This window comes from Octodon degus, unplaced genomic scaffold (genome assembly GCF_000260255.1).
Source record: "Octodon degus isolate 3935 unplaced genomic scaffold, OctDeg1.0 scaffold00131, whole genome shotgun sequence".
Lineage (NCBI taxonomy): Eukaryota > Metazoa > Chordata > Mammalia > Rodentia > Octodontidae > Octodon > Octodon degus.
In genome coordinates this window covers 3312976-3337656 of record NW_004524707.1, presented here as the reverse complement: position 1 = coordinate 3337656, position 24681 = coordinate 3312976, and the positions used below count along the sequence as shown (strand labels likewise).

At 53.3% G+C, this 24681-nt stretch overlaps 1 protein-coding gene across 3 annotated transcripts in view; it reads left to right on the top strand.

Moving 5' to 3' along the window:
* Nucleotides 1-24681, top strand: part of Plxna2 (plexin A2) — a 205160-nt gene that overhangs the window by 7000 nt on the left and 173479 nt on the right. For all 3 annotated transcript variants that reach the window (XM_004641153.3, XM_023701235.1, XM_023701236.1), the window contains exons 2-3: nucleotides 16149-17415; nucleotides 21822-22004. In XM_004641153.3, coding sequence (XP_004641210.3) covers nucleotides 16183-17415; nucleotides 21822-22004 — 1416 coding nt within the window. In that variant the 5' untranslated portion in view covers nucleotides 16149-16182. The remainder of the gene's footprint in view (nucleotides 1-16148; nucleotides 17416-21821; nucleotides 22005-24681) is intronic.

Here is a 24681-nt window from a genome sequence, read left to right as displayed (position 1 = left end):
CTTGTAGTTCTATACTTTCAGGAAAGATGTGGGTATATAGAGTAGTATTTGGACTGAAAGAATTTTTGATCCAGACCTTGTAAAGCACCCCTCAACTTCACTCTCTAGGGTCTGTGCTTCTGTGACTTTCTGTCCTTGACTCTGGAAGTGAGATGGGGGGCTTCTAGTGAGAAACTGCATCCCTCTCCAAGTCCCAAGATATAGATGACTTGCTCAGGGTGAACAGGACCTCTGCAGGGACAGTTTAGGATGTCAGGGGAGCCTAGCAGTCATGGTCACATTGTAACTGTGGACAGGTGCTTAACCTCTCTGAGAAATAGGCCAACCCTTGACCCCTGCTGGAAGGAGAGGAGGATTGGTGAAAAGGAGGGGAAGGTGACCATACCCTGCCGACTGCAGTTAGGAGGATGAGCAGGCAGACAGAAGTGGTGAGAGGGGGTGTTGCTGCTTTGAAGTAGTTTCCTGCTTCATAAAAGTGAAAGGCCCTGGCTGGGCTGGGTAAATATTACATTGGCCTCTGACCTCTCACCCCTCTGACAGCTCCCCAGCTTCCCACTCCCTTCCCAGGAATAAAGATAACTGGGGAAGACAGGCTACTTCAGCCCCCCCACCGCCAGCCAGCAAAGCCACTGCTCCAGGTGGTGGCGGGCGTTCTCAGGATGTTACAGTCCTCTGTGGAGAGGACTGACCTGCCTTGCCTGCTACCTGGGTCTTTCTGTGCTCCTTGTCTTCGCACACCCCTTCGTGTTTGGGGGTAAACTGCCCCTAGGTCAGCCTGGAGATAGGCACAGTGATAGTCCTCTGCCCACCCTGTGGGACCCCAGTGCCAGCCCGGGTAGGTTTCTGGCCCCAAGGACTTGGGATGCTGTCTGGTGGGGGGTGACCCCGACTCTGGCAGTGTTTGGGCCCCATGCAGGGGTCAGACAGATGGTCAGGAAGAGCCTGGGGGGCAGAGAACAGGCTCTTGAGAGGCAGGAACAAAAGGCTTCCCTTCACACCTGCCCTGCCTGCTTCCTGGAAGATTTCTCACCTGTGGGCCAGCTCAAGCCCCATTTGCTCCCTTGAGATGGCAGGGAGGCAAGGAAGCAGCAGCCATGCTGGCAGAGAGGACCCCCACCACAGACCCAGAACCTCGGTTTCCCTGTCTGCGTGATGGGAATGCACGCCTGGCATGCCTGCTTATGTGCCCTCACTCGTCCTTGCTTCTGGAGTCAGGCAGAGGAAGAGGTGTTAGGGGACGTGGAAAAATGACAGTGGTTGTAAATGTGGATAAAGTCTAGAATGTAGAGCAGAATAAAAGGTAAGATATGTGTCTTCTCCCCGCCTTCTCTCTCACATTTGAAATTTAAAAAAAGAAAGACCGTCTTTAAAGCCAGTGTGTGTGGGGAAGTGCAGAGGGCTTGAGCACCCGGTAGAGGCCAGAAGCAGCAGAGCCGTGGCCTGGAGGAGTGTGAGGGGCCCGGCTTGACAGGGGCCAGGGTTTGACTTCCAAGCCTGTTATGCGTGGGTCTCTGGAGCAGAGGTGTGAGGCTTGGCCGGAGAGCTGCTAAGGTGCTAAGGGGCCTTGCTCTGAGAGTGACCCCTAGCAGAGAGGGGACAGAGCCACCCTGTAGGGAGAGCTCCCCGGCAGCAGAAGCCCAGGCTCAGCCTCAGGCCTTGCAGTGGGTCTTTGGTCAGCACTGGCCATTCTCAACCAACAGCAGGCCATCTGGGAGAAGCAGCCCCTGCCGCTTCCGGGATGTGAGCTCCCCACAGCCCGCTGGCTGGAGTTCAGAGGGCCTCGTCTGCCCCAAGTGGAATGGGGGCTAGGAGAAAGGAAAGCCCTCTGGATTTGACTGCAGAAAGGTGATGCAGGGCCCTGAATTTCTTTTCTAAATATGATTTACCAAAAACTATTTGAATTACAAAAGGAACAGGTATTGGGGGCAGGATACGTGGGGATGTTCCTGACTGTTCATTTGGTAGCAGCTTTTACTGAGGCCCAAATAATAGACATGAAGCCCGAGTCCCAGCTGGGATTGCCCCAGTCACACAGCAAGTCATTCTCTTCTCTGCACTAACGAGGAGGTCTCTCACCCCAGCCTCTCCCAGCACACTTTTGACCTGCCCAGGGAGCCCCTTTCTCCTGCTCCCCACCTTGTGCATGGCGGCTTCTGGGGTCTCTGTTCCTTCAGTCTGCACAGGCACACAACTCACATGAAGCCATCTCCACCACCCCACCCCCCCAGAGAACAGGCCTCACCTCGTCTCTGCCTGTCCACTAGCCTTTACCACACACCCTGTGCCCCTCCTGGGTGCTGTGCAGTGTGCCGGGGGAGGCCCTCCTCTCCTCAATAGCTCCCACCAGCTTTCTGCCTTCCATGGCAAGTCTTGCTGTTTGCACAGTCAATGGCTCTGGCAGGGCCATGCTCCCCCTCCCACCCTGAGAGGCAGTGTGGGCACTGTTTGTGTTTCGGTCTCTATAGACTCAGCATTCACAAGTTGAAGAGGCTGAGACAATGACCCAAGCAGCTGCCTGCAGCCTGTGCTGGCTGGGAGGCATGGAGGGAGAGCTCCAGGCTCTCAGGAAGCTGCAGGGGTGAGGGAGGCAATGTCAGGCTGCCTGCTGAGGTCTGGACACCATGCACCTGTGAGCTTTCCCAGACAGCGTGGGGAAAGCAAGGGGGTGCAAGGGGCGGACTGGGACTCAGGGGACTGGTCCAGCCCCCTGACTGGCTTCCCTGCACATCCCTAGCGTTGTTGGCAAAGCTTCCCACCAGCTGTAAAGGCCCCTGGGGATCTAGCTAGGAGTGGTCTTGGTGCTGAGGGTGCAGCCATTTGTGGCCTGCCTGCGGGAAGAGAGAGGCAGTGCATTTATCCAGACAGAACACAATGGAAAAGCTTCACTCAAGGGTAGAAGGTGCATTCCTTGAGAGAGGCTTGAAGTTGGTATCCAGTAGTAGAATTTGATGGAACAAATGTGCACATAAGAAACCTACTATGTGCCTAGGATGATGAGTACGAGACCTGCCAGAGCCATCTAGCCCTGCAGGGGGCTAGCAAGAAAAGAAATGAACATTTGCAGAATTCAGGCAGAGGCTGGAAGACAACTAGGTCTCAAGTAGGGACTCATGTGGAGAGTAGAAAGGTACCTTAGGTGGTTGCTGGGAGCTGGTCGTCACTCAGCGCTGTAGGCTGGGTCTCCCCTGCCCCCTGCTGCTCTGTAAATTGGAGGGAGGAGTCTGTTGAGGAGAGCAGTCAAGTGTCAGGTCTGTACACAGGGCCTGCAGCTCCTGGCCTCAGGTCCAAAGCAAGCATAGCTGGTCTCACACCTTCAACCCCGAGGCCCGCCTCAGAGAGGGCTGCCAGGAAGGCAAGGCGGAAGAGCCCGACTTGGCCCCAAAGCCAGAGTTCTCCTAATCACGTTAAAATTAGCACTCCCTCTACAAGCAGGGCCAGCCCCCGCTGAACTGAGATCTGGTCAGTTCTCTGCGTTTGCAGCTCTAACTTCTAATCATTGTCATAAACAGGACCGAAGCAGCTGCTCACTTCAGTGTATTATCAGCTTGGTTGGAGACAGAGAAATTTAAATGACAGTAAGATGCTTAGCAAAGAAACGAAAGTCAGTGTTAAAAATAAAGAAAACAAGACAGCTTGTTTCATTGAAATAGAAGGGTTATTAAGCAGCCCTGAATTAATCAGTGGTCTGCCACGGCTGGGATTGAAGAGTGGCGAGGCCAGGGCTGGGAGCTGGGGGGCGGGGGGCTGGGGCCCCAGAAAGGCATGAGGTGCTCAGGCCGGGGCTGTGGCAAGGCTGTGGTCTGCAGAGGGGAGCCGGCAGTACGCTTTCTGCCCACTGGAAAGGGGGTGGGAGTGGGGCACTTGCGCATGTGAGCCGCACTCTGTGAGTGTGCTTCTGGACCCTCTCCAGCTGCCACTACCTTTGCGAGCGCCTAGCCGTCTCCAGGGCCCAGCCCTTCCCAGCCCTCTTTCCCACAGCCTGCACTGGGCAGCAGCCAAGGGGCATTCAGTGGCTGGTCAGTGGCCCTAGCCTCTGAGCTCGTGCCTCCCAGCTTTCATAGGCGGTCCCCAAAAGCTTGCCTGTGAGTTGCAGCTTTTTATACCCCATCCCCATCCCCCAAAAAGTGATAACAAGATACATGAAGCCTGGGCACAGTGTGCCCCACCTGGAAGCACAGCGTGCTCCTGACAGTGGTGACTTCTCCTAGGAAGTGTCTTTGGTGCTCCCAGCTCCTAGCTGCAAAGAAGCAGGTGACATGATTAACCCCTGGGCCCCCAGGTGGGCCTGCTGCCACAGCTGGCACCTTCACCATACCTTTACCTGTGGAGACACCTGTCTTGTCACCTGTGCAGCAGTGGCCTGCCAAAGGGCGCACCCACAGGACGAAGTGTGTGAGGTTCTCGGGGAGCTGTGTAGTCTCCACAGAGTGGGAGCAAAGCTGGGCAGGAAGCAGCCATGGTGGCCCACGGGGTGTGGGGGTGGGCGCTGGCTGTGCACTTCTGTCTGCTGTGCACAGCATCCCTTCTGGGGTGACCTGGGCTGGGTCTTGCATCGGTTGCTGCAGGAACATTTTTGTCTCCTCTCTGACCCCCACATTCTTCCTCCTCCTCCCTCCTCCCTCTCGCCTTCCCTCCTGGCTGTTTACCCTCTTCCAGGCTTCTCTCACACCCCATTCATCATTCTGGACCTGGTTCCCACTCAGGGACTTCTTTTCATCTCCTGCCCCAGGTCCTCCCGCTGGCCAGCCTGCCAAGTGCCCCGTGTTCCCCACTCACCTTCAGCACATTCTTCTGCCTGTCTCGGCCTGAGTATTGTGCTTCTTATTTTCCTGCGTGGGAGGGCAGAGGGCTCTCAGACCTAAGTTCGTCCAGGGCTGGTAGAGTTCTGAGGCCCCCAGAGTCACCTCTTTGCCTGCCCAAGGGGCGCTGCTGCTCTCCATATCTAGGGTCTCCTGGGCTGTGTACGTGGACTTCTTGGCCCAGATGAGACCATAAGCAGAGAGACATCTGCCCAGCGAACCTCCTGCTCCTCAGTTTCCACAAGGTCCCTTTGATCTGACCCTGTGGATTATGCCCCACCAGGTGAGAGAGTATGAACATGGGTGCCACCTAAGAGAGGCGGGCTGACAGCTCCGGATCTGTTCTCCACAGGCTGGGAGTCTCAGACAAAGAGAGAGATAATAGGGAACTGGGAAAGGAGAGAAAAGGGTGGGACACAGACTACTTAAGATGCCTCTCGTGAAAAAAAGAGTACTACAGCTCCCTAATCAAAGGCTGCCTGGAGGTTCAGAAAAGCGCAAGAAGAGAGGCAGGGGAGACAGCAAGGAAGACCAGCTCCGTCCTGAATCCCTAAGCAGTGCTGCGTGCGGAGAGGCCATGGCCAGGTGCTGCGGTCTGTGGGAGGTTACCTAAGCATCCCCTGTCCTCTTGTGTGGGACACATGTTCCTCCTTTCTGTCTCCCCCTTTGATGGCACCTTCTGGCTGGATGAGTCAGCACACGTAGTCTTGGCGAGAGAGGGAGGGTGATCTGGACATGGCGGGGCTGAGGCCACAGGAAGGCTACTGACGACAGAAGGTCAGCACCCTCCAGAGGGTGGCTTCAGCCAAGAGGGCTGGGTCTTGACAGCTGTGAGCTGGGTCCCCATGGTCCACGGTGAGAGCCAGCCCTGGAGGTCTGGGTAGCCACTGTCCAAGGGGATGATGTCCTTGTGTAGGGTTTCCCCATACACAGAGTGAGCAGTGTTTACTCCACGCTCGAGGGTTGACAAAACAATTCCATGTTCATTGTTGTACTGATTCTCACTGCAGGCCTGTACAGTATTGTTTTACAGCCCGGGAAAGCACAGCTCCCTCAAAGGTTCTTTAAGGTCACTGCAAGGTCATCCAACTAGTCGGAGAGAACAAGACTTGAGATCACATCTGTCTCCGAAGGCCAGGTCACTATTCTGCACCCTGGCTGCATGGTGTCCTCTTCTGAAACCTTCTTAGGGGACTCCTCCCAGCCCAGCCTCTCTTGACCACTTTGTGTTGCTGGCTTGCAACAGTTCAGCACACTATGCTCCTGGTGTTCCATATGGCTCATGGCTCCACAGCTTTGCCACAAAGACTTTCTCACAGTCTGCATTGGCATCTTCTAAAGGCAGAGCTGGTGCCTTCCCATTCTTTTCCATCTTCCTATCCCCTCACTCACCCAGGCAGTGAGTGATTCTTCTTCCAGAAGCTTCCAACTCAACAGCAACCAGGATGCACACCAAACCGTTCAGGCCTTCTCCACTAGCCACGAAGTATCAGGGCTGGTGAATACCTGTGCACCCATGTGAATCAAAGCCGTTTCCACAAAAGCCATTCTGTAGAGTAATAGGGGTGGTGGCAGCTAAGAAAAAGCAAATGAGCAGCCACCTCCCCTCTCTGCAGCTCTGCACAATTCAGACTGGACATAGTTCTCACTGAAAATCATCATGGTCGAGGTATTGCTCCTGCCCTCAAAGAGCCTCTCTCTCAGAGGGAAGATAGGATGGAATCACGTGCAAAGAGAGAGCTTGTGCTGTAGCCCACTAGTGTCAGCATGCTCCCCAACCAGCATGCTTAAATTGTTGTTAGAAGAAAGCAAAAGCTTTTAAGGTCAGACAGGATTTGGAGAGGCAGAGGCATAGGGGAGGCGGTCATCCCAGAGAGAGGACAGGCAGCAGCCACACTCACTGAGCAAGGGGCTTGAGGGTCGGGTTTGCTGGGAATAGAACCTCAGAAGAAGGCAGCTGGCAAGGGCTGAACTTGGGCACTAAAGTGTTCTGACCCTCCTTGGGAGTCGGTAGCAGGGAGCCATGTTTCCAAGGATAAATCCCAGGTATTGGCCATGTGCCTGGCAAAGTTAGACACAGAAAGGAAGCAGCAATGGGACACACTGTGCAGGGTGTCTATTTCCAGGTCTCCACGGCCTATGCTTTCTATGGGGTCTGATGCAGAGGAAGGACAGGGTGGCCGCAGTGTGACCGTGCCCGAGTGCCATTTCCAGGGCAGCTATGTTCTCAATGTTCACCTGTTCGAACACTGAGAAACCCAAGCTGCTGGAAAAGGACAGCACTGAAAGCTACACCTCTGTCTGGCACGGGTGGCCACTGTCCCCGGCCTGAGGCAGGAAGCTGCAGGAAAGGGGAGCATCCTGTCCCAGGAGCTCCTCAGGAGCTGGCCATAAGAAGCCACTGGGAAAAGCTGGGAGGAGGGAAGGTGTGAAAGAGAAAGCAGGAACCACCTCACCTGGGTTTCCTGACACTGTTAATATTTTTGCTTCAGGAGGAAAGCAATGGAAAAAATAAGCGGAGTTTTAGGGTCAGCACACAGACCAGAGTTCAAATGAATGCCTGGTGCTTTATTTGGCTTTTTCTTCTGCATCCTTTGTTTCTGTTTCCCTTCCCCTTGTGTGAACTGGAGCCATGTCATTATTCTTTGGAAACAGTATATTTAATGGCAGCATAATATGCCATTATGTGGAGGAACTGTAATTCATTGAATTATTTAGCTAGACATTTTCTGACCCCGCTTTCCTGCTCCGTTTTGGTCTCTGAAAGGCTATGGCTCCCCCTTGCCCAGTAAAGATGGGAGGACAGGCGAGGGCAATGTTTCTGGGCTTCTCAGAAAGATCCTGGGGGTTGCCCTGAAAGATGACGGGCAGCTAGCAAGCCTCCTGCCCCCAGACGCCCCTGCACCCCACCTGAGAACTGAGAACCATGGCTCCCTCCATGCCCACCGCCATGCTTTACTCCACCACCAACACACAGGAGCAGCCCAGGATAGCCAGTGATGGGAGTGCGGAACCTCAGCCCTTGACCTTTGAAAACAGTATGTGCCAAGTCTTACTTAACATGCTGGTGAGTTTTCCCAGACTAGTGAAAAAAAAAATTGGTTGAAAAATAAATTGACAAATCTAGGCAGTATGGCATAGTGGCAAAAGCAGAGGCCTCCGAAAACTTTGCTTGCCTGGTGAGCTCTTCTGGTCGAAGCGTTCGGGCCTGCTGAGACTCAGTTTCCTGGCCTGTGAGATGGGGATGAGTATGCCCATCGTGCAAGGTAACCACAGAATTAGTGACAGCATATTCAGCTGGCCACATAGCAGGTGACTAATAAGCACTATGCATGTGCTGCTCTTTATTGGCTTTGTTATAGAAACAAATGGTAGCTGCTATTAAGACACCGCCCTTAGGGTGTAAGGTCTCCTAACAGGAATGAGACTTGGTTTCCAAAAGCCGTTTCTGTGTTATTACATTTTTTCCTGGTTATTTCTTTTCCTGTCTTGTAATCCAGTAATGCCTACCAGACATTGCTTTTAATCCAGCAACGCCACTACCAAGTTGGTTTAAGCATGGTCCTATTTAGGGCCAGGTGAGGATGGGAGAGCTTGCACACACCCCCTAAGTACAGAGACCAGACACACTCCCTAAGCCCTGTGTCTTCTGGTCTCAGAGCCCTGCTAATTGCCAGGGATTCTTTCTGACCCAAGTGGGAGGCAACCACAGCAAGCCTGCTTCTCCTTGGCCTTCCCCAAAGGGGGTTGAAGAGGGCAGAGCTTCAGGAAGGCGAGCAGGATGAGGTGGCAGGGAAAGCAGCTGCTTGAAATTGATTGTTCTTGTAGTTTAGTTTATACCATGCAGCTCTCTCAGCTCTGCCCGGGTGGCGACCTTTAGATAATAAAGGGAATTCTGGGAGATTTCTGACAGGCCCATGACATATGGGGCGGGTCTGCAGGGTCAGGCGTGTATCTCCCTGCTCTCAGCCCCAGGGTAATGAATCTTGTTTTGACTTTGCAAAAGCCAGCCCAGCCAGTGCCCCAGAAAGGCCCAGAGCCACCCCCCGCCACCACCGCCAGCCCCTCCAATGAGTACATGTCTTGGAACCTTCATAATTCAGGGAGACAACTTCAAACTTTTATAGGCTATGTGAGGAGAGGCCAAACATTGGATGTTTTGCTAAGGCCCTGGGAGAGCTGGTGTGGTTTCCAGGGCTCGACCAAAGCTCACTGAGAGACCTGGGAAAAAACACCAGAAAACTCTCCCTAGGGTGGAAAGCACCAGTCCCAAGGCTGTGCCCACGATAGAGGAGCTGGAGTGGGAAGCAAGGAGAAGCTCCCTGGCAGTTACAAAATACCCATGGTGTTCTTGGGGTCCACTGAGTGATGCGGTCACTGTCCTGGGCAGGAGCAGAAGGGGGAGGGAAGACAAGAACAGAGAGGCAAAAAAATAGGTAAGACCCCCCAGTGCAGAAAAGCAAGCACCAGAAAATCCTTATTCTCTTCCCAAAGCCTGGGGACTGGATGAGCGGCAAGTGGGGTCAATGGGCCACTCTCTCCTAGGATAGATGGAGCAGCGCGGTTGTCATCCCTTGGTTCTCCCAGAATCCACAGGAGCTCTGTGTCTCCAGGGTTCCTGGCTCAAGACTGCTGGTGCCCCATCCCTGAAATGTGTGTGTGCATTCTCTCTAAAAGAGCAGCTTTAAGCCAAAAGTTGGAGTACGTGCCTCCTCGCTGCTGCAGGAGTTTACTCGAACTAGTGGAGAAAGTGTGGCCAGCGAGGCAGCCCCCACAGTACACATCTGTTTCCTTGCCATTCTGAAGCCTGGGAAGCCAAGATCAAGGTATCTGAAAATTGGGGCCTTTCAAAGGCTGTGAGGAAAGTGTGTGCCCCGGCCCTTCTCCCTGCACGTAGAGGATGTCTACATGTCTGTCTTCAGTGTCCCTCCTGTAGTGCCATCCCTGTCCCCATGCCTTGTTCTTCTCTCCATAGGACACCAGTCCTATTGGATTAGCACTCACCTCTTGGAAACAGAATTACCCCTGTAAAGGCCCAGTGTCCAAATGCAGTCACATTCTGAGGCCCTGGGGATTAGCACTTAGGCACAGAAGGTGGAGCCCACATGACTGTTCCCTGACTCTGGTTCTATCCTCTTTCCTGCTGGAGCCCAGCCCCACACAAGTGCCTCTGTCCAGCATGCAGGAGGTGCACGTTCCCTCACTGCCATGCAGTTTGGTGGGACCCCAAGGCTGTCTGTCACCAGGGCAGAGAGCTGCACACAGCCCAAGAGACGCAGCTTCCCATCCAAAGTGTGCTGTGTATCCTTTTCTCACTACTGCTACATGTGCTAAACCTCCCAACTCCCCTTCTCTAGCTCCTCAGCCACTGGACATTGGATCTGTCCCTGCGAGACAAGCAGAGAAACTGCAGCCCGAAGTTGTCTTGGCACACCCTGGAGGGGCCACAGCCTCAGCCACATCCCTCCCCAGGGAGCAGACGGAGGCTGGGTGCTGGTGGGCACAGCCCGGTCCCACCTCTGGCCACACACACCTTCCTTCGTTCCACTTCTCAGCAAGCCAGCTCCTCAGCTTCACGTAACTGCAGAGTCTGGGGTGGGGAAAATGACATCCGAGTAATGAAGCAAACGCAGCTGGTATAGCAGTGACATCTAAATTGTTTCTTTGGTCCCGTTATTTTCCATAGGAAATCTCACTTTCCCCTCCCCCTGCTCCCTTTAAATAGCGTGCATAAAATAACGCTAATAACAATCTTGGTGTCTGTGCATGAGTGACAGCTGAAATAAGAAAAAGACTAATCGTACCTCCTGCAGCCTGTCACATGGAGATTAAACGAGCCCCTTCCCCACCCCCACTGCCCTTCCCCCACCCTGCCTCGCTCCCTTGGTCTCTTCTCAATGAGAATCATGGGCATTTGAATAATAGTATTATAGACACCATCAGGGTGACAGTGGGGAAAAATCAGCTCAAACCCATGATTATTCCTTCAATCTAATAATTATTTAAATACCAGATAACTCCTTTTACTCTAATTGAGGCCTTTCAGCTGTTGGCATCAGCTGAGGCCTTGCGCTTGCCCTCAAGCTCACCTTGCGCTGCCCCAGGTGCCTGGACTACATCTGAGGTCACGTTCCACGGGTGTTGGAGTGTCTGCACACTCAGCATGCAAGGGACATCGGGACTGGCCCTCCAGGGGAGGAACTAGGGCCTCAGAATGTCACAGCTAGCCTGCTTGCCCTCGTGTACTGTGAGTCACAGAAACCATAGACCTAAAGGAGACTTTTGACATCATTAGGATCCAGCCCCTGCCTCTGGGGAACCTTATTTCTACACAGTCGGCAGGAAAGGTCAATGTCAGGAAATTTGGTGAGGTCCTTTGTAGATGCGATGTTCCAGAATATCTAACTATGATCCCCCGACTGCAGTCCTGACGCTGTTGGATAAAAATCTCTGTGCTCAAACCAAATCTGGCTTGTCTGGGGTTTTCTACACCGCCAAAGGATGTGGCACAGGACACCACAGCCTCCAGGATGCAATGTGGGTGGCATTCCTGAGTGTGATGTCTGGTTGGGCCTGCCTGGGTCAGGATTAGCTAAAGGAGGTCATGTTCTCAACCTAGAAGGCCATCTTGATTTCCTCTTTCTTCCCTTCTGCCCTGAGCACCATCTCCCAGTTCTAGCTAACTCATCCTGTCCATCAGGGGACAGCACTGCCATCAAAGCACACCTTCTTGTCCAGACAGGATGGCTTTCAGACAGAGTGTAGCCCACTCCCCGCCTCCAGTCAGACACTCTGACTCTAACAGTCAGCATTGCGCGTCAGGTCACCCTGGACAACCTGTTTCCTCTGTGTCTTCTTCATCTGAAGAAAACAGTTGTGGGTTGGAGTACTCTTCTCCACTCCTTCTGGATGCACGAGAAAGCCCGGCTCTCAAAGCCTAAAGGGAGACCTGGGGAGAAGATGGATTCCCCTCTGCCGCTGGAGAAGGAGGAGGAGGCTGGGCGAATCCCAGGGGGAGCAGCCAACTCCTCCTCGGATGGTGCAGCCCTCCTTATCTTCCTTACCTTTCCCCATCCTGTTCTGGCTACTCAGGGTCCAGACTACATGTTCACCTCTTGGGTACAGCTGTAACAGCACCACTTCCTGCCCTGTCTGTGAGAACCTTCAGTGCCAAGGCAGTGGCGGTAGTAGTGAGCAGAGAGGAGCTACAGATGGTCCAGCCATGTGAGAGCCACTTGTGTGAACTTTGACTCAATTTGGCAAAATGGTATCCAGCTATAACTCCTCTGTGTTCCCCCTTTTGTGGTGATGGAGGCCAGATGACAGTAGAGGGGTACGCGCCCAGTCCTCCTGGGAAGAGCAACCACACAGAGCTGCCAGAAGGAGAGAGTCTTCCCTGAGCTAAGCTGGAAATGCCCAATTGTCGTTTCCTCCCTGCTTTGCCACTGACGTCTGCAGCAGCTGATCAGGAAGGTATCGGATGCCCTCGCTGGCTGTCACCAACACCTGCTTCCTAGATCCTGATCTCAGAGATGGTGTCGTCAGGCCCTCTAAATAAAATATTTAGTGGCACTTGCTTCCCAACGAGGAAAGCACAGCCTCTCCTTGACATTGGAGCATGGCAGCGAAGATGTCACAGAAGCCCTTGCAGATGAGTCCCATGGTAGCCTGCCCCAGCTTGAGAATGGGGAAGGGAGGGAGAAATCAGTAGCTGAACAGAGTCCAGGCCAATTGAGGCTTTTGATAATGTACATGGCAAGTGGCTTCGTGAACCAGACAGAGAAAATGACTAGGCAGAAAGAAGAGGGCACTGTTACTAGAAAGCTCCCAAGGTTAACATTAGCAGAAAATTGGGGTTAAGGGGAAATTCGAGGTGCACAACAGCACAACCATATTTGCTTACTAGCTTCTACCAAACAGGGTGGAACATTCATTCTGAGACAGATGGTGGGCTAGATGGAGGTAAGGAGCTGGTAATATCAATAGACAAACTGCTAATAACAAAGGCTAATAATGCATTAGAAACACATCAAATGGCTGGGCACTGTCCTAACCACCTCGTAAGTACTGGCCAACTTCATCACAGTAATCCTGTGAGGTAGACAAGAGAACAAATCTCATTTTATACAGTTAGATGGTATCGCAGAATGGCCAGGTGCCCTGACCCGCAGGTCAAGCTCCAGCTCCATTTGAAGCCAAATGTCCAGCCTAGAGTGAAAGCATTTGCCCATGATGCCACACTGCTTCTTGTGCCACAAGAGGCCCAGCGGTGGGCGAAGCCTGAGCCTGGCCTGCTGGGTGCTGCTTTGGAGCAGCTTCTTGGCACCACCCACACTCGCACGGGAAGTAGGAAGCTGCCGGCTTGCCCTCAGACCCCACTCCCTATGCGCGCTTCCGAGGTGGGCCTCAAACTTCTCTCCTTCACTTGCTGCAGGGGACCATGCTTTGTCTAGAATCCAGTCAGTGACAGCTGCTCCCAGGCAGGCAGGCAGGCAGGCAGGCCCTGTGCCTGGTGGGACATACTTCCTGGCTGGTCATCAAAAGTACCCTGACCCGCAACAGGTGCTGCCAGAGTGGTGAGAGGAAGACAGGCCAGCTGCAACACTCTTGAGAATGCCTGGGCTCATCTGCCACAGCAGGTAGATAGGAGGGCCTCAGCCGCTGCAGGAAGCTGAAGGAGCCGGGCCTCGAGGCAGCGCTTCATCTGAGCAAAAGAATCTTACAGATTGACTCACTCCATGTCTTTCCTTTTACGTTCAGAAAACTGGGCTCAGGGAGAAGCTAGACAGCCTAACGCCACAGCACAACTCCTGAGTGACACAAGTACAAATTGAAGCAGCACTCCTGAGCACCCTCCCTCCAGCACCACTAGAGCTGAGGCCAGGTCCCTGCCTGCAGTCCACCTCTGCGAAGGCTGCACTTCCTCCAGGCTCCCTGCAGCTGTGGAGAGGCAGGGTAGGGAACTGTGCCACAGTAGACTGGAGACACTCCCCTTGGACCTGTTCTTTTCTTGACCACCTGCCACCCAGAGGAGCTCTGTCACTGGGTCAGGGAGGTGGAGGACCATAGGCCCACTCTTTCTGTCCCTCCTAAGCAAAATGCAAAGTCAGAAATTCTGGTGGGATGCCCAGAGTGCTGTCTCCTGGAAAGGCTTCAGTGATCGCCCAGGTGAAGCAGTCGCCGGGAGCCAGTGGCCCTGCTGGGGCGTCCCCTAGCTACCATGTCACCTTTGTTTTCTTGTGACAGCCAGAGCTAGGTACTGCAGTTATCCCAACCTGCCACATGGAAGCTAGGACTTGGCTTGTCCAGATTTCTTCCCAAATTTTGCCTGAAACAAAGGCCACTTGCTTTTTCAAGCTTGTCTTGGGAGGATCCTAAGCAGTGAGGTGAGATGGCTTTTGGCCTCACACCTTGTCTTTCAGTATTGTTGCTGCTCCACCCACAAGCCAACCGTAGCTGTGCACGTATATTTCAGAGAAGACAGGAGAAGCTGTTCTCAATTTCATGGAATCTTGCTTCAAAGAACACTTTGAAAAAGCACAGCATGGTGACCACTAGCCTCCTCCCCTCCACTCTCCGAAGGACACAGAACTTTCCACCTGAGACAAGAAGAGCTTAGTGACCCAGAACAGCCCCTTGTAAGGAACAACCCCTTGCAATTCCCTGTCTAGCTGGAGAACTTGAGCATTCTGTTATTTCCTTTCTGCAGCTCCTCTTGAGGAATTCACGTCCCACTACCGGCCTCAGGACGTAGCTCAAAATAACTTCTCATTTCCAAACCGAAAGCTCTATCTGTTGGGAGACTGCCGGTGTGCACTTGGTGCCGGAAGGGCTGTGTCAGTGTGGCTGAGGTCAGCCTCATGCTGCCGCCTTCCTCTTTCCAAGGAAGCCTGGGGCCTCATGAGTCACTCAGAATGCCCCAACAGAGCCTGCTAAGAGGAGTAGGGCTAGGTGTCTCCTACCCTGGTACCTTGACCCCTTCCAGGCCTAGAGTGCAGAGTTGAGGAGCAGGAAGCAGAATTTCTAAAACTGGGGAGACCCAGCAAGTGTTATCTGTTCTAATTATAGCCCAGTCCAGCTAGCTAGGGGAGTGGAAGGCCAGACGGACTGCTCCTAAGCTTCCTTGGAGCAAATGCTCCGTCCCTTGCCTGCGTGTGTCTGTCCTGGCTTCCTCCAGTGCTGAGTTCTGTCTGGACTTGTCCAAGAAGGGTGCCAGGTGATCTGTCCACTTGGAGCAAAGATCCCCCTGCCAGATGGCCCACTGCCTCCTCCTCCTGCCAGCACTGCCATGCTGCCACTGTCCCTGTCTAGAAGCCAGGAGCAGCCGGGCTGAGCAGGTGGATGACAGTGATGCTGCCTCCGCTCTCTGACCCCCACACCATGCCTGAGGTGGCTCTGCAGCATGTCTCCAGGAGCCCTGCTCCCCCACAGCTTCCTGGAGTACACACGGCAGGAAGGGAGCAGGGCTGGTGATGGCCGTGGACTGCCGAGTCCCCACTAATCCATGGATGCTCCTGCCGGCAGGAGGCATGGCGGCAGCTGGAGACCCTTGCCTTAACTTGCCTCCCTGTGCCCCCTGCATGTGTCCCCAGCCCAGAACTCCTGCTGCAGGGGACCAAAGTGGGCTCGGACAGCTGGGCGTCTTAGCAAGGGTGCAGGCTTCCCATGGTCCCAGCTCATCCTCCCCACCCAAGGGGTGCTATTGGCTCCGAGTGGCACGTGTGGGAGCTCCAGGCTTAGTAGCTACAGCATGCTTTTCTAACAAGTGTAGGAACTCTTTCTAGAGAAGAGACCAGGAGCAAGGAAGGGAACCAGAGCTCAGGGCCGGCCTGCTCCTCTCCTTTGAAGTGGATGGCTGAGCAGGGGAAAGTTGTGGGCAACGGGAGTCCAGAATACCAAGGAGTTTTCTTTGCATGCTCAGGCTCTTGAAAGAGCCTGGGAGAGGATCTTCTTAACATGCTTTCAGGAGGTAGGAGTGGTTTCCACTCACCTAGGGGAAGAGGCCACAATTGGGTGGGGAAGACTGGCTCTAGCCGAGACACCAGCATTGACTGGCTGCTGAACTCCAGCAGTCTTTTAACCTCATAAAGAGATAAAAAACGATGTTTTAAGAGGACAGAAATAGAGATTCTCTATAAAGTAAAAAAGAAAAAATATATAGTGTAAAAATAGATGAGAGGGTTCCCTGAACAGTCCTAAGCAGGCAAGAGTATGGTAAAAATAGAAAACCCAAACTACAGAAGGAAGAGGCACACAGAGCCAGCCAGCTTGGGGACCTTGGGCCCAGCATCCTAGGGGCTTCTCCTGGACCTTGCTTCTAATCTGACCACCCTGCCTTGTGTTTTCCAGAGCCATGTGAGGCCGACCCAGGAAGGCGGCAGAGATGAGCACCTGGGGGAGCTGCCTCCCAGTCTTTGCCCCCCTCAGGATGGCACAGAGGAAGCGCTGGCCACTGGCCCCGCGGACTGACAGCAGCGCGCCGGTGCTGCTCGCCACACTGTGGGTGCTGCTGGTGCCTGGGGCAGCCGGCATGCCCCAGTTTAGCGCCTTCCACTCTGAGAATAGAGACTGGACTTTCAACCACTTGACTGTCCACCAAGGGACAGGGGCCGTGTATGTGGGGGCCATCAACCGGGTCTACAAGCTGACGGGTAACCTGACGATCCAGGTGGCCCACAAGACGGGCCCGGAGGAGGACAACAAGTCCTGCTATCCGCCGCTCATCGTGCAGCCCTGCAGCGAGGTGCTCACGCTCACCAACAATGTCAACAAGCTGCTGCTCATCGACTACTCCGAGAACCGCCTGCTGGCTTGCGGCAGCCTCTACCAGGGCGTCTGCAAGCTGCTGCGGCTGGACGACCTCTTCATCCTGGTGGAGCCCTCGCACAAGAAGGAGCACTACCTGTCCAGTGTCAACAAGACAGGCACCATGTATGGCGTGATCGTGCGCTCTGAGGGCGAGGACGGCAAGCTGTTCATCGGCACGGCTGTGGACGGTAAGCAGGATTACTTCCCCACACTGTCCAGCCGCAAGCTGCCCCGAGACCCGGAATCCTCCGCCATGCTGGACTACGAGCTCCACAGTGATTTTGTCTCCTCCCTCATTAAGATCCCCTCTGACACCCTGGCCCTGGTCTCCCACTTTGACATCTTCTACATCTATGGCTTCGCCAGCGGGAGCTTCGTGTACTTCCTCACTGTGCAGCCGGAGACCCCGGAGGGGGTGTCCATCAACTCCGCCGGGGACCTCTTCTACACCTCTCGCATCGTGCGTCTCTGCAAGGACGACCCCAAGTTCCACTCCTATGTATCCCTGCCCTTTGGCTGCACGCGGGCAGGTGTGGAGTACCGCCTCCTACAGGCCGCTTACCTTGCCAAGCCCGGAGAGGCGCTGGCCCAGGCCTTCAACATCAGCAGCCAGGACGACGTGCTCTTTGCCATCTTCTCCAAAGGGCAGAAGCAGTACCACCACCCACCCGACGACTCCGCCCTGTGTGCCTTCCCCATCCGCTCCATCAACCTGCAGATCAAGGAGCGTCTGCAGTCCTGCTACCAAGGCGAGGGCAACCTGGAGCTCAACTGGCTGCTGGGCAAGGATGTCCAGTGCACTAAGGCGGTAAGGGGCTCTTCCTTTCCTGCTCCCTAGGCCCGTGGGCTGTGCTCCGCTGCCCAAGCCCTCTGCATACCCTGCTCCTAACCCTGAGGAATGGAAGCAGAGATCCAGGCTGCATTTGCCAGGTGGTAACCAACTAACCCAGACACTTGGGGGTGTATGATGATTCTTGGAATCACTCTGAATGTGTGTCTCGTGCACCTGACTGCACATGCCAAGCTCCCCACTTGTGGTCTTCCCTGCTAAGAGGCAGGATAAAGGGAAACATAAAGCACGTAGTCGGGAAACAGTGATCCTTGCCCGCTGTAAGAGGGAGAGGCCATGCCTGAGATGACTGGCTCACTGAAAGGGGTGTTCTAGCAAGAGAGAGAAGGTGTCTAAGGAACGCACTCCAAAGATCAAGCAGCAAGAAGAAATGACTCAGAACTCAACTTTGAGGACAGCCAGGAGGCTACTATAGCCTGAGCCGAGCCTGAGGGAGAAGGCAGAAAATGGGATGGGTCAGAGGTGACAGGACCAGAGCATGGGTGTGAGGCCACTCTGATGGTGAGTGAGGGGTTCCAGTGGGCATCACATATCTGAAGCAGAGGAGAAGGAAGGAAGTGCAGTTTGATGAAACAGTTTGAAAACTGGAAGAGCACCAGGAGTCTGCCAAAGGGTGAGAAGGGAAGGCTGTCCTCAGGACTTAATCCTAAGGACAGTAGACAAAAGAAAATCAGTGCTACATGCTGGCAGAGGGGCAGGGTGCTCCCATTACAGTACTTGCTGTGATCCACCCATCCTTTTGACCTCCTACCTTCTACCCATCCATTTCTCCTCCTCTCCTGTCTACTTTCATCTTTCTGGGTCAAGACGCGCCTCCTTCTCTTAGTACCCACGCTTTCATTCTTCCATTCTTCTGTCCATCTAGCCCTCCCATTTTCTTCTCTGTCCATTAATCCATTCTTCCATCCATCCATTCATTCTTCATCCATCCATCTTTCCTCTTTCTCTCCCTTTCTCCAGCACTGACCCTTCTACTCATCCATCCTTTTATTCAATAAAAGGGCACTGAAGGCCATCTGGTGCCTAGCACTATAGTAGTCACTGGGGATGTAAACGTAAAACACTACTATGACCACTTCTCTCACAGGTCACTTAATCTAATGAGGAAGAGAAAGAAATTACTTAAAATAGCACCTAGTAACAAAATGTAGCAAACATGAGTTTAGGCTTCCATGACTACGCAAACTTGACCAGGGTCCAAGTTAAATCTGTGCTGCTTCCTGCTCCAGAATTGACTGAGTATCTCTACCTTTCCATCTGTGAAATGGGAATCATAATGCTCCAGCCATGGGATGATCAGGATGGAAAGCATATGGGAGACTAGCACCATGCCTGGGGTATTAGTTATCTAATGTTAGGACCGTGAGAAGGGCTAAGAATAGGTTTCTGTGTAAAGGGCTATGGGCTTTCACTCTGAGTCTGGGGGGAAAGTGGAGACTGAGGCCCTTGTCACCATCTGCATGGTCTGAATGGAAGGTGCCCGATACTGGGACCAGGTCGCGCCTGAGCCAGGCCTCTTCTCTCGTCATCATGTGCTTGGAGCCTAGCAGGTTACACTGCAGCTCCATTCTCCCATTTGTGTCCTGTGTGGCTTGGGGCAACTTATGTACCTGGCCCGATCCATAATTTTTTCAATTTTAAAAATAGAAATAATCTTGTCCTCATTTTGTAGTTATTATGAGGATCAAAGAGAAAATTTATGTGAAATGCTTAGCACAGTGCCTCGTGCATAATTTCAATAAATGAGCAATGCTAATTATTAATGCTAATCATAACAGCCAGTTATTTGCTTACTTGCCTCACTGTTGTAGAATGAGGCAGCTGGACCAGATAGCTCCCAAATTCCTCTCTGACGCTTACCGTTTGTGACCAAATCCCCTAAGCAGCTGCCAGGAGCAGAGGGGAGAGGCTAGGGTTAAGCCAGAGCGGAATTTAGCGGTTCCCATTGCCCAGAGGGCCCTTGTCGGAGGAAACTGCTGATTCCTGCCTGCTTCAGAGCCAGAGGGAAGAGGAAGAGGACACCCTGCCCTGCTCCAGTGCCGTGCAGAGACAAGCCTGGGCTTGTGACCAGAGGACAGCAGAGGCACTGGAGGAGAGGTGACATCTAGACTGAGCAGGACCCAGAGAGGATAACTCCTCACTTCGCTGCCCTCTGACCCCTGGGGTACAGCCTGGACAGCAGGGGACCCTGTAGAGGGTGAAGGATCACTGAGAAATTCTGTGGCCCTTGAGCCTGACTTTAACATAATCTCTGGACTAACATAGAAATTGAAGTCAAAGATTGGAGCTTTATCTCAGAAAAGGGGTAAAGGAGAGGGAGAAAAAGACCATGGCCACCAAGTCAGTGATGGACCAAGGCTGGGCTCAGCCATTTAAGGGCTGTCTCACCATATCATTGCAGGGACCCGATGGACCCCATTTTTCAGATGGTAACACATACACTCACCAAAAACTAATATGAAAACGGTATAAACAAGAAAGCAGGAATGTGCATTCCATGCAGTTCCTACGACTCGAGTCCAAGCGCACTGTTGGCCACCCTGCTCCGAGGAAAGCCAACCTTCCAGGTCTTGCTACTTCAGCAAAAGTAGAGAGGCACAAGGTGGGTAGGAGCATCTCAGACAGCATCTTGAGAAAGAAATTGTAGAGAAAAATAAATCACAGCCAATCCCAGGGGCTTGGCCTTAAAACAGCCTTTTCCTTTACAGTCCTGCAGATTTTAGAGTCAGGAGGGATGCAGAAAAATCCACAATCCCCAGCAAGAATTTTCCTTCTGTCACCATTTCTCAAACGCTGGCTTGGGTTATAACTGTGTATGGGCTCTCTCCATTTCCCAGGGAACAGACCCCATCTCTTATCCATGGAGAAAGGGGGGAAAAACAGAAGCCCTGAAATCAGTGCCTTAGGAAAGGGAAGCTAGAGGATGACCTTCTCCAGGTGACCCAAGAAAACTGAGGCCCAGAGAGGGCGTGTGACATTGTCAGGGTCGCTGAGTTGAATAGTGGTAAAGACAGGACTAACACATGGCTGACCTGGCTCTGAATGGGCAGCTGCTGCGTGAGGTGCAGGATGGGGGTCAGGCATAGAAAATATAAAAGGTAGTAGCTGAGTACTTGGTCTTGCCTTTCTAGGGAGTAGTTTTCTTACTGCCCCACTGACATGCTGGCAACATGTAGATGATTGACTGTCTGCAGGCCCTGGAAGGAGAACTCAGTTGGTAGCACTGCTAATTCCCCCGGTGTAAATACCCGACCATGGTTGATTTCCAGCACCAATGCAACATCCCCCAGTGCTGCCTGCAGCATGCTCTTGGGACTTCCCTTCCTGAGAGGCTTGTTCCTTCTGCTGTGTGCAGCTTCCTGGGCCCCAGGCCCCAACGTCTTCCTTAGCCTAGAACTTGGTAGCACTTCCTGAAGGATACAGCTACACCCAGTGCAGTGCCACCATGCCAGCCTGCAGCAGGAGAAACTGTTCTTCGCAAAACACTGAGGTATCCTAAGAGCCTAAGTCCCTGTTCCCTGTGGAACTGAAGAAATGGAAGCAACATCTTTGGCTTTACAGAAAATCATATACTGTAGCTGATGAACCAATTATTCCAAGGAAATGATGCTGTCACCAAGCAAAGTGTCAGCCTGCTCTTCCCTGGCAAGGTTGAGAAATGGAGATTGAGGGGTGCAAGGACTGCATCTCCACGCTGATTTCTATGCTTCCAGCAGTAGTTTCCCAGACCCAGAGGGAGCAGCTGTCCCAGCCTAGGGCTCTTCCTGGCCCAGTCTGCAGCCCCTGCCACAGGAGTCTGAGTTGTTGCCAGGCTCCACTGCACTCAGACCAGCCATCTGGGGGTGTCTTGGATGGTCCATTAATGTATTCCCACAATCACAGATCGTACTGATTGGTGAGTAGCTTAGAGTTCCGTGGGTCCCAGTGAGGATCTTGGATAGTCCAGGCAACAATAGTCTGACCAAGAAGCCAAAAAGAAACCCTCTTCGGGCTAGTGGCAGTGGTGTGTCATTGCCTCTAGGCAGACTACCCTCTGAGGAGGGGTTTGTCCCAGGCAGAAGGGTACTTACTCGCAGTGCTATGGTCCTTGTGGATGTTAAACTAACCAGGATATGGGCTCCAACATCCAGCTGTACAAATGGGGCCTGGATCTCCTGGAAGAAGGGTGGGTGTGGGGACTCCAGGTGAGTGGAGCAGCTGCCCATTCTTCCTTCCAGGTCCATGGGAGGTGGCATATTCTGATCCCCTGAACCTCATCCCCAGGCAAGGGCCTGTAGTCTGGCAGGGGTGGGAAGGAATGATCTGAGGTGGTAGATGCCACCTCGCCTTTACAACACTCACCTTGACTCCACTCCCCTCTGCAGCCTGTCCCCATTGACGACAACTTCTGTGGACTGGACATCAACCAGCCCTTGGGAGGATCTACCCCAGTGGAGGGCCTGACCCTGTACACCACCAGCCGGGACCGCATGACCTCCGTTGCCTCCTATGTTTACAATGGCTACAGTGTGGTTTTCGTGGGGACAAAGAACGGCAAACTGAAAAAGGTAAGGTTCTGTGTGTGACTGTCATCACCCCATCAGGTCCTCTACCTGAGAGTCCTTTTGAGAAGTGGCTGGCAGTAGAGATTCAACTGTAGGCACCTGCCTTTTCTTGGGAGCAAAGATGTGGAACAGAGAGGGAGGCAAAGGTGATCTTGTTGGCTTCTCTTCACGCAGTTTCCTGCAGCCATCAGCCAGTGGGTCCCTGGAGGGTGTGAACCTGTTTGCATCCTGCCAGACCTGGAAGACTTTCTAGGTACCCTGAACAAAGGGCAAAAAAATCACTCTTCATTCTCAAACCAAGTGGAACTTATTTTTTAGTATTTACATCATGAACACCCCCATTTTAAATCACTCCCTGGGATATATAGAGTTGACTGTACTGGTGAAAAGTTTTCAGTGAATTGACTGAAGTTGGTTGAAGCAATTATGGCTGGTAGTCCTAAAATCCTGCCTAGGTGCCGCCTCCCTATGGTATAAGGCTCTCGCCCACTCACCTGACCCTCTCCTTCCTGCAGTCTCAGACTCTCTCTTCCCACCTCAATACCCAAAGCACAGCTCCAAGAGGAAGCTGGCTTCTTGTTCTGTGACTTTGCCAGCTGCAGGGAGCAGGCTGCCTGGGCTGGCAGCACGGAGGAGCCCTGCAGCCCAGTGGGCTGAGCCCAGCGGCTTGTACTTGCTTGTCTCCAGTTTAGGGTGCTGAGAGGCAGGACAGCCTGGTTCATTACGTGGGATTACAGCAGCGACATGCTTTCCAGCCCCAGCTAATCCCCTTTCCCAAGTGTCCCCTCCTGCCACCTCTCAGCATCCCACCACCTGTGGAGCAGGAAACAGACACCATCTTGCTGCGTCTCCCCACTTCATGTCCCCATCATCCCTGCAGCTCCTGCCTCCTGATCCACGTGGAGCCTTGGGGAGCCTGTTGTCTGGGAACATGTAGGAAGCACAGCTGGGAGAGGGCCTGAGGAGGAGTTTCCATGTTGTTTGTTCTGAGTTACCTCCGAGGAGGCCTAAGGGACTGGTCTGTATTTATGAGAAGGCGCTGAACCTTGCAGACATCTTAGGATTGCAAAGCCCCTTGGCCGTTTCCTCATTCTTGTTGAGGGTTCCTACTTGCCCATGTCCTGTGTCCTCCTCTGAGGACCCTGGCTTGCTTTTCAGCACATAGAAGAGAGATGAGTATGGTCCTTCCATTTGCTTTCCCAAAGCAAAAGAGGAAAGCAGTCATTAGAGGAGAGTCCACTACAGTTGAAAAGTGCTATATTCTACCAGATGCAGTTCTGCGTGGACCCCGAGGCTTGCTACTTCCTGCTCAGCCAAAGGCGCTGCATCCAAATAGACAAACTGTACCCAGCACAGGCCTGGTGGGGGCTGACAGCCAGCCCACACACTCCTCGTCCTGGTCATAAGCCCTGTGGCTTAGAACTCTTCCCTGTGAGGCTCCTCTCAGAGTGTCATCTGCCCACAGGGACCACATCTTTCTGAGTGGCTCAAAACCCTGATAAGGGACAGCAGCGGCCAGACCTAGGCTGGTGCTTACTGCCTTCCCCTGAGCTTTTCCCTCACCTGCAGTCCCTGGAGACAGTTAGTGTGACTCTGGCTCCTTTATTCTCTTGAAAGTTCTATTAAAGGAAAATCATTCATTCATACTTAGACCCTTCCTTTTCTTATTGCGTTCAGCAAGTGTTCACTCATGGGATAGCCTCCAGCTGTTTTGAAAATGAATCATTCTCTAAGAAATCTTAGGGATCATCCAGCCCAATACACTCAGTATTCACTGAGGAAACTGAGGCCTGCAGAAGAAAAGTGACTTGTGCAAGCATAGAGGTCTAGGACAAGTTGCTTCTTGCCCTCCTGTCCCCCAACTTGACACCTTTTAATCTAAGGAAACAGTTTTGGAAACCACTAATAGAGACCAAGAAGGATCTGCAGGCCCAGGCTTGCTGCAGAGTTCAGCCAGGGGCTGATGCCTCCACTGTCTTCAGCCTCAGACCAGAATGAAAGGGGCTGGCAGAAGGGACGCAGGGAGATGCGGAAGGGAAGGATGACCAGCCAGACTTCCAGGGGTGCTGTTCTGCCCTCTGCTGTCCCTGGGCCTCTTGCACAGAACACACAGGAGGGCTGCTTGGCATCTTTTCAAGCCACACACCCAAGCTGGCCAAATTCTCGCAGCCCTGCAGGAGCCGCGGCAAACAGTGAGGCAAGTCCGGGGCTCCAGGGTAAGGCTGGGGGCGTGGCTGCCCACGGCTTGCTGCAACCTGTGAGCTGTCTGCTCTTCTTACTGTTCCCTTGGCCTTTCTCCAGCTGCTTCTATGAGCTCACCGGACCCAGCCCCCTCCTTTGAGCAACTCACCCTTTTCCCACCCACACAGCTCTGAGGTACCTGATACACTCTGGCTCCTGCTGGCCTCCTGCTCACCCAGTCTCTTGCTCCCCACCCTCTCCAGGGAAACAGCCCATGCGGAATTTGTGGAATGTCCCCAGGAAACCCTTACCAAGGCTTAGGCTCCATAGCTCTTTCAACACAGGAAGGAAAATAAAGAAAAAAATAGCTAAGAGTTTCAAGAGGGGAGGGAAGCCGGGTGTGTCAGAGCTACTCACTTCTTCCCTGCTGGCCAGGCGTCTGTCAGACGGTTCAGCCCTCATCTAGGGATCCTGTAGGAACAGGATGTCCTCATGGAGA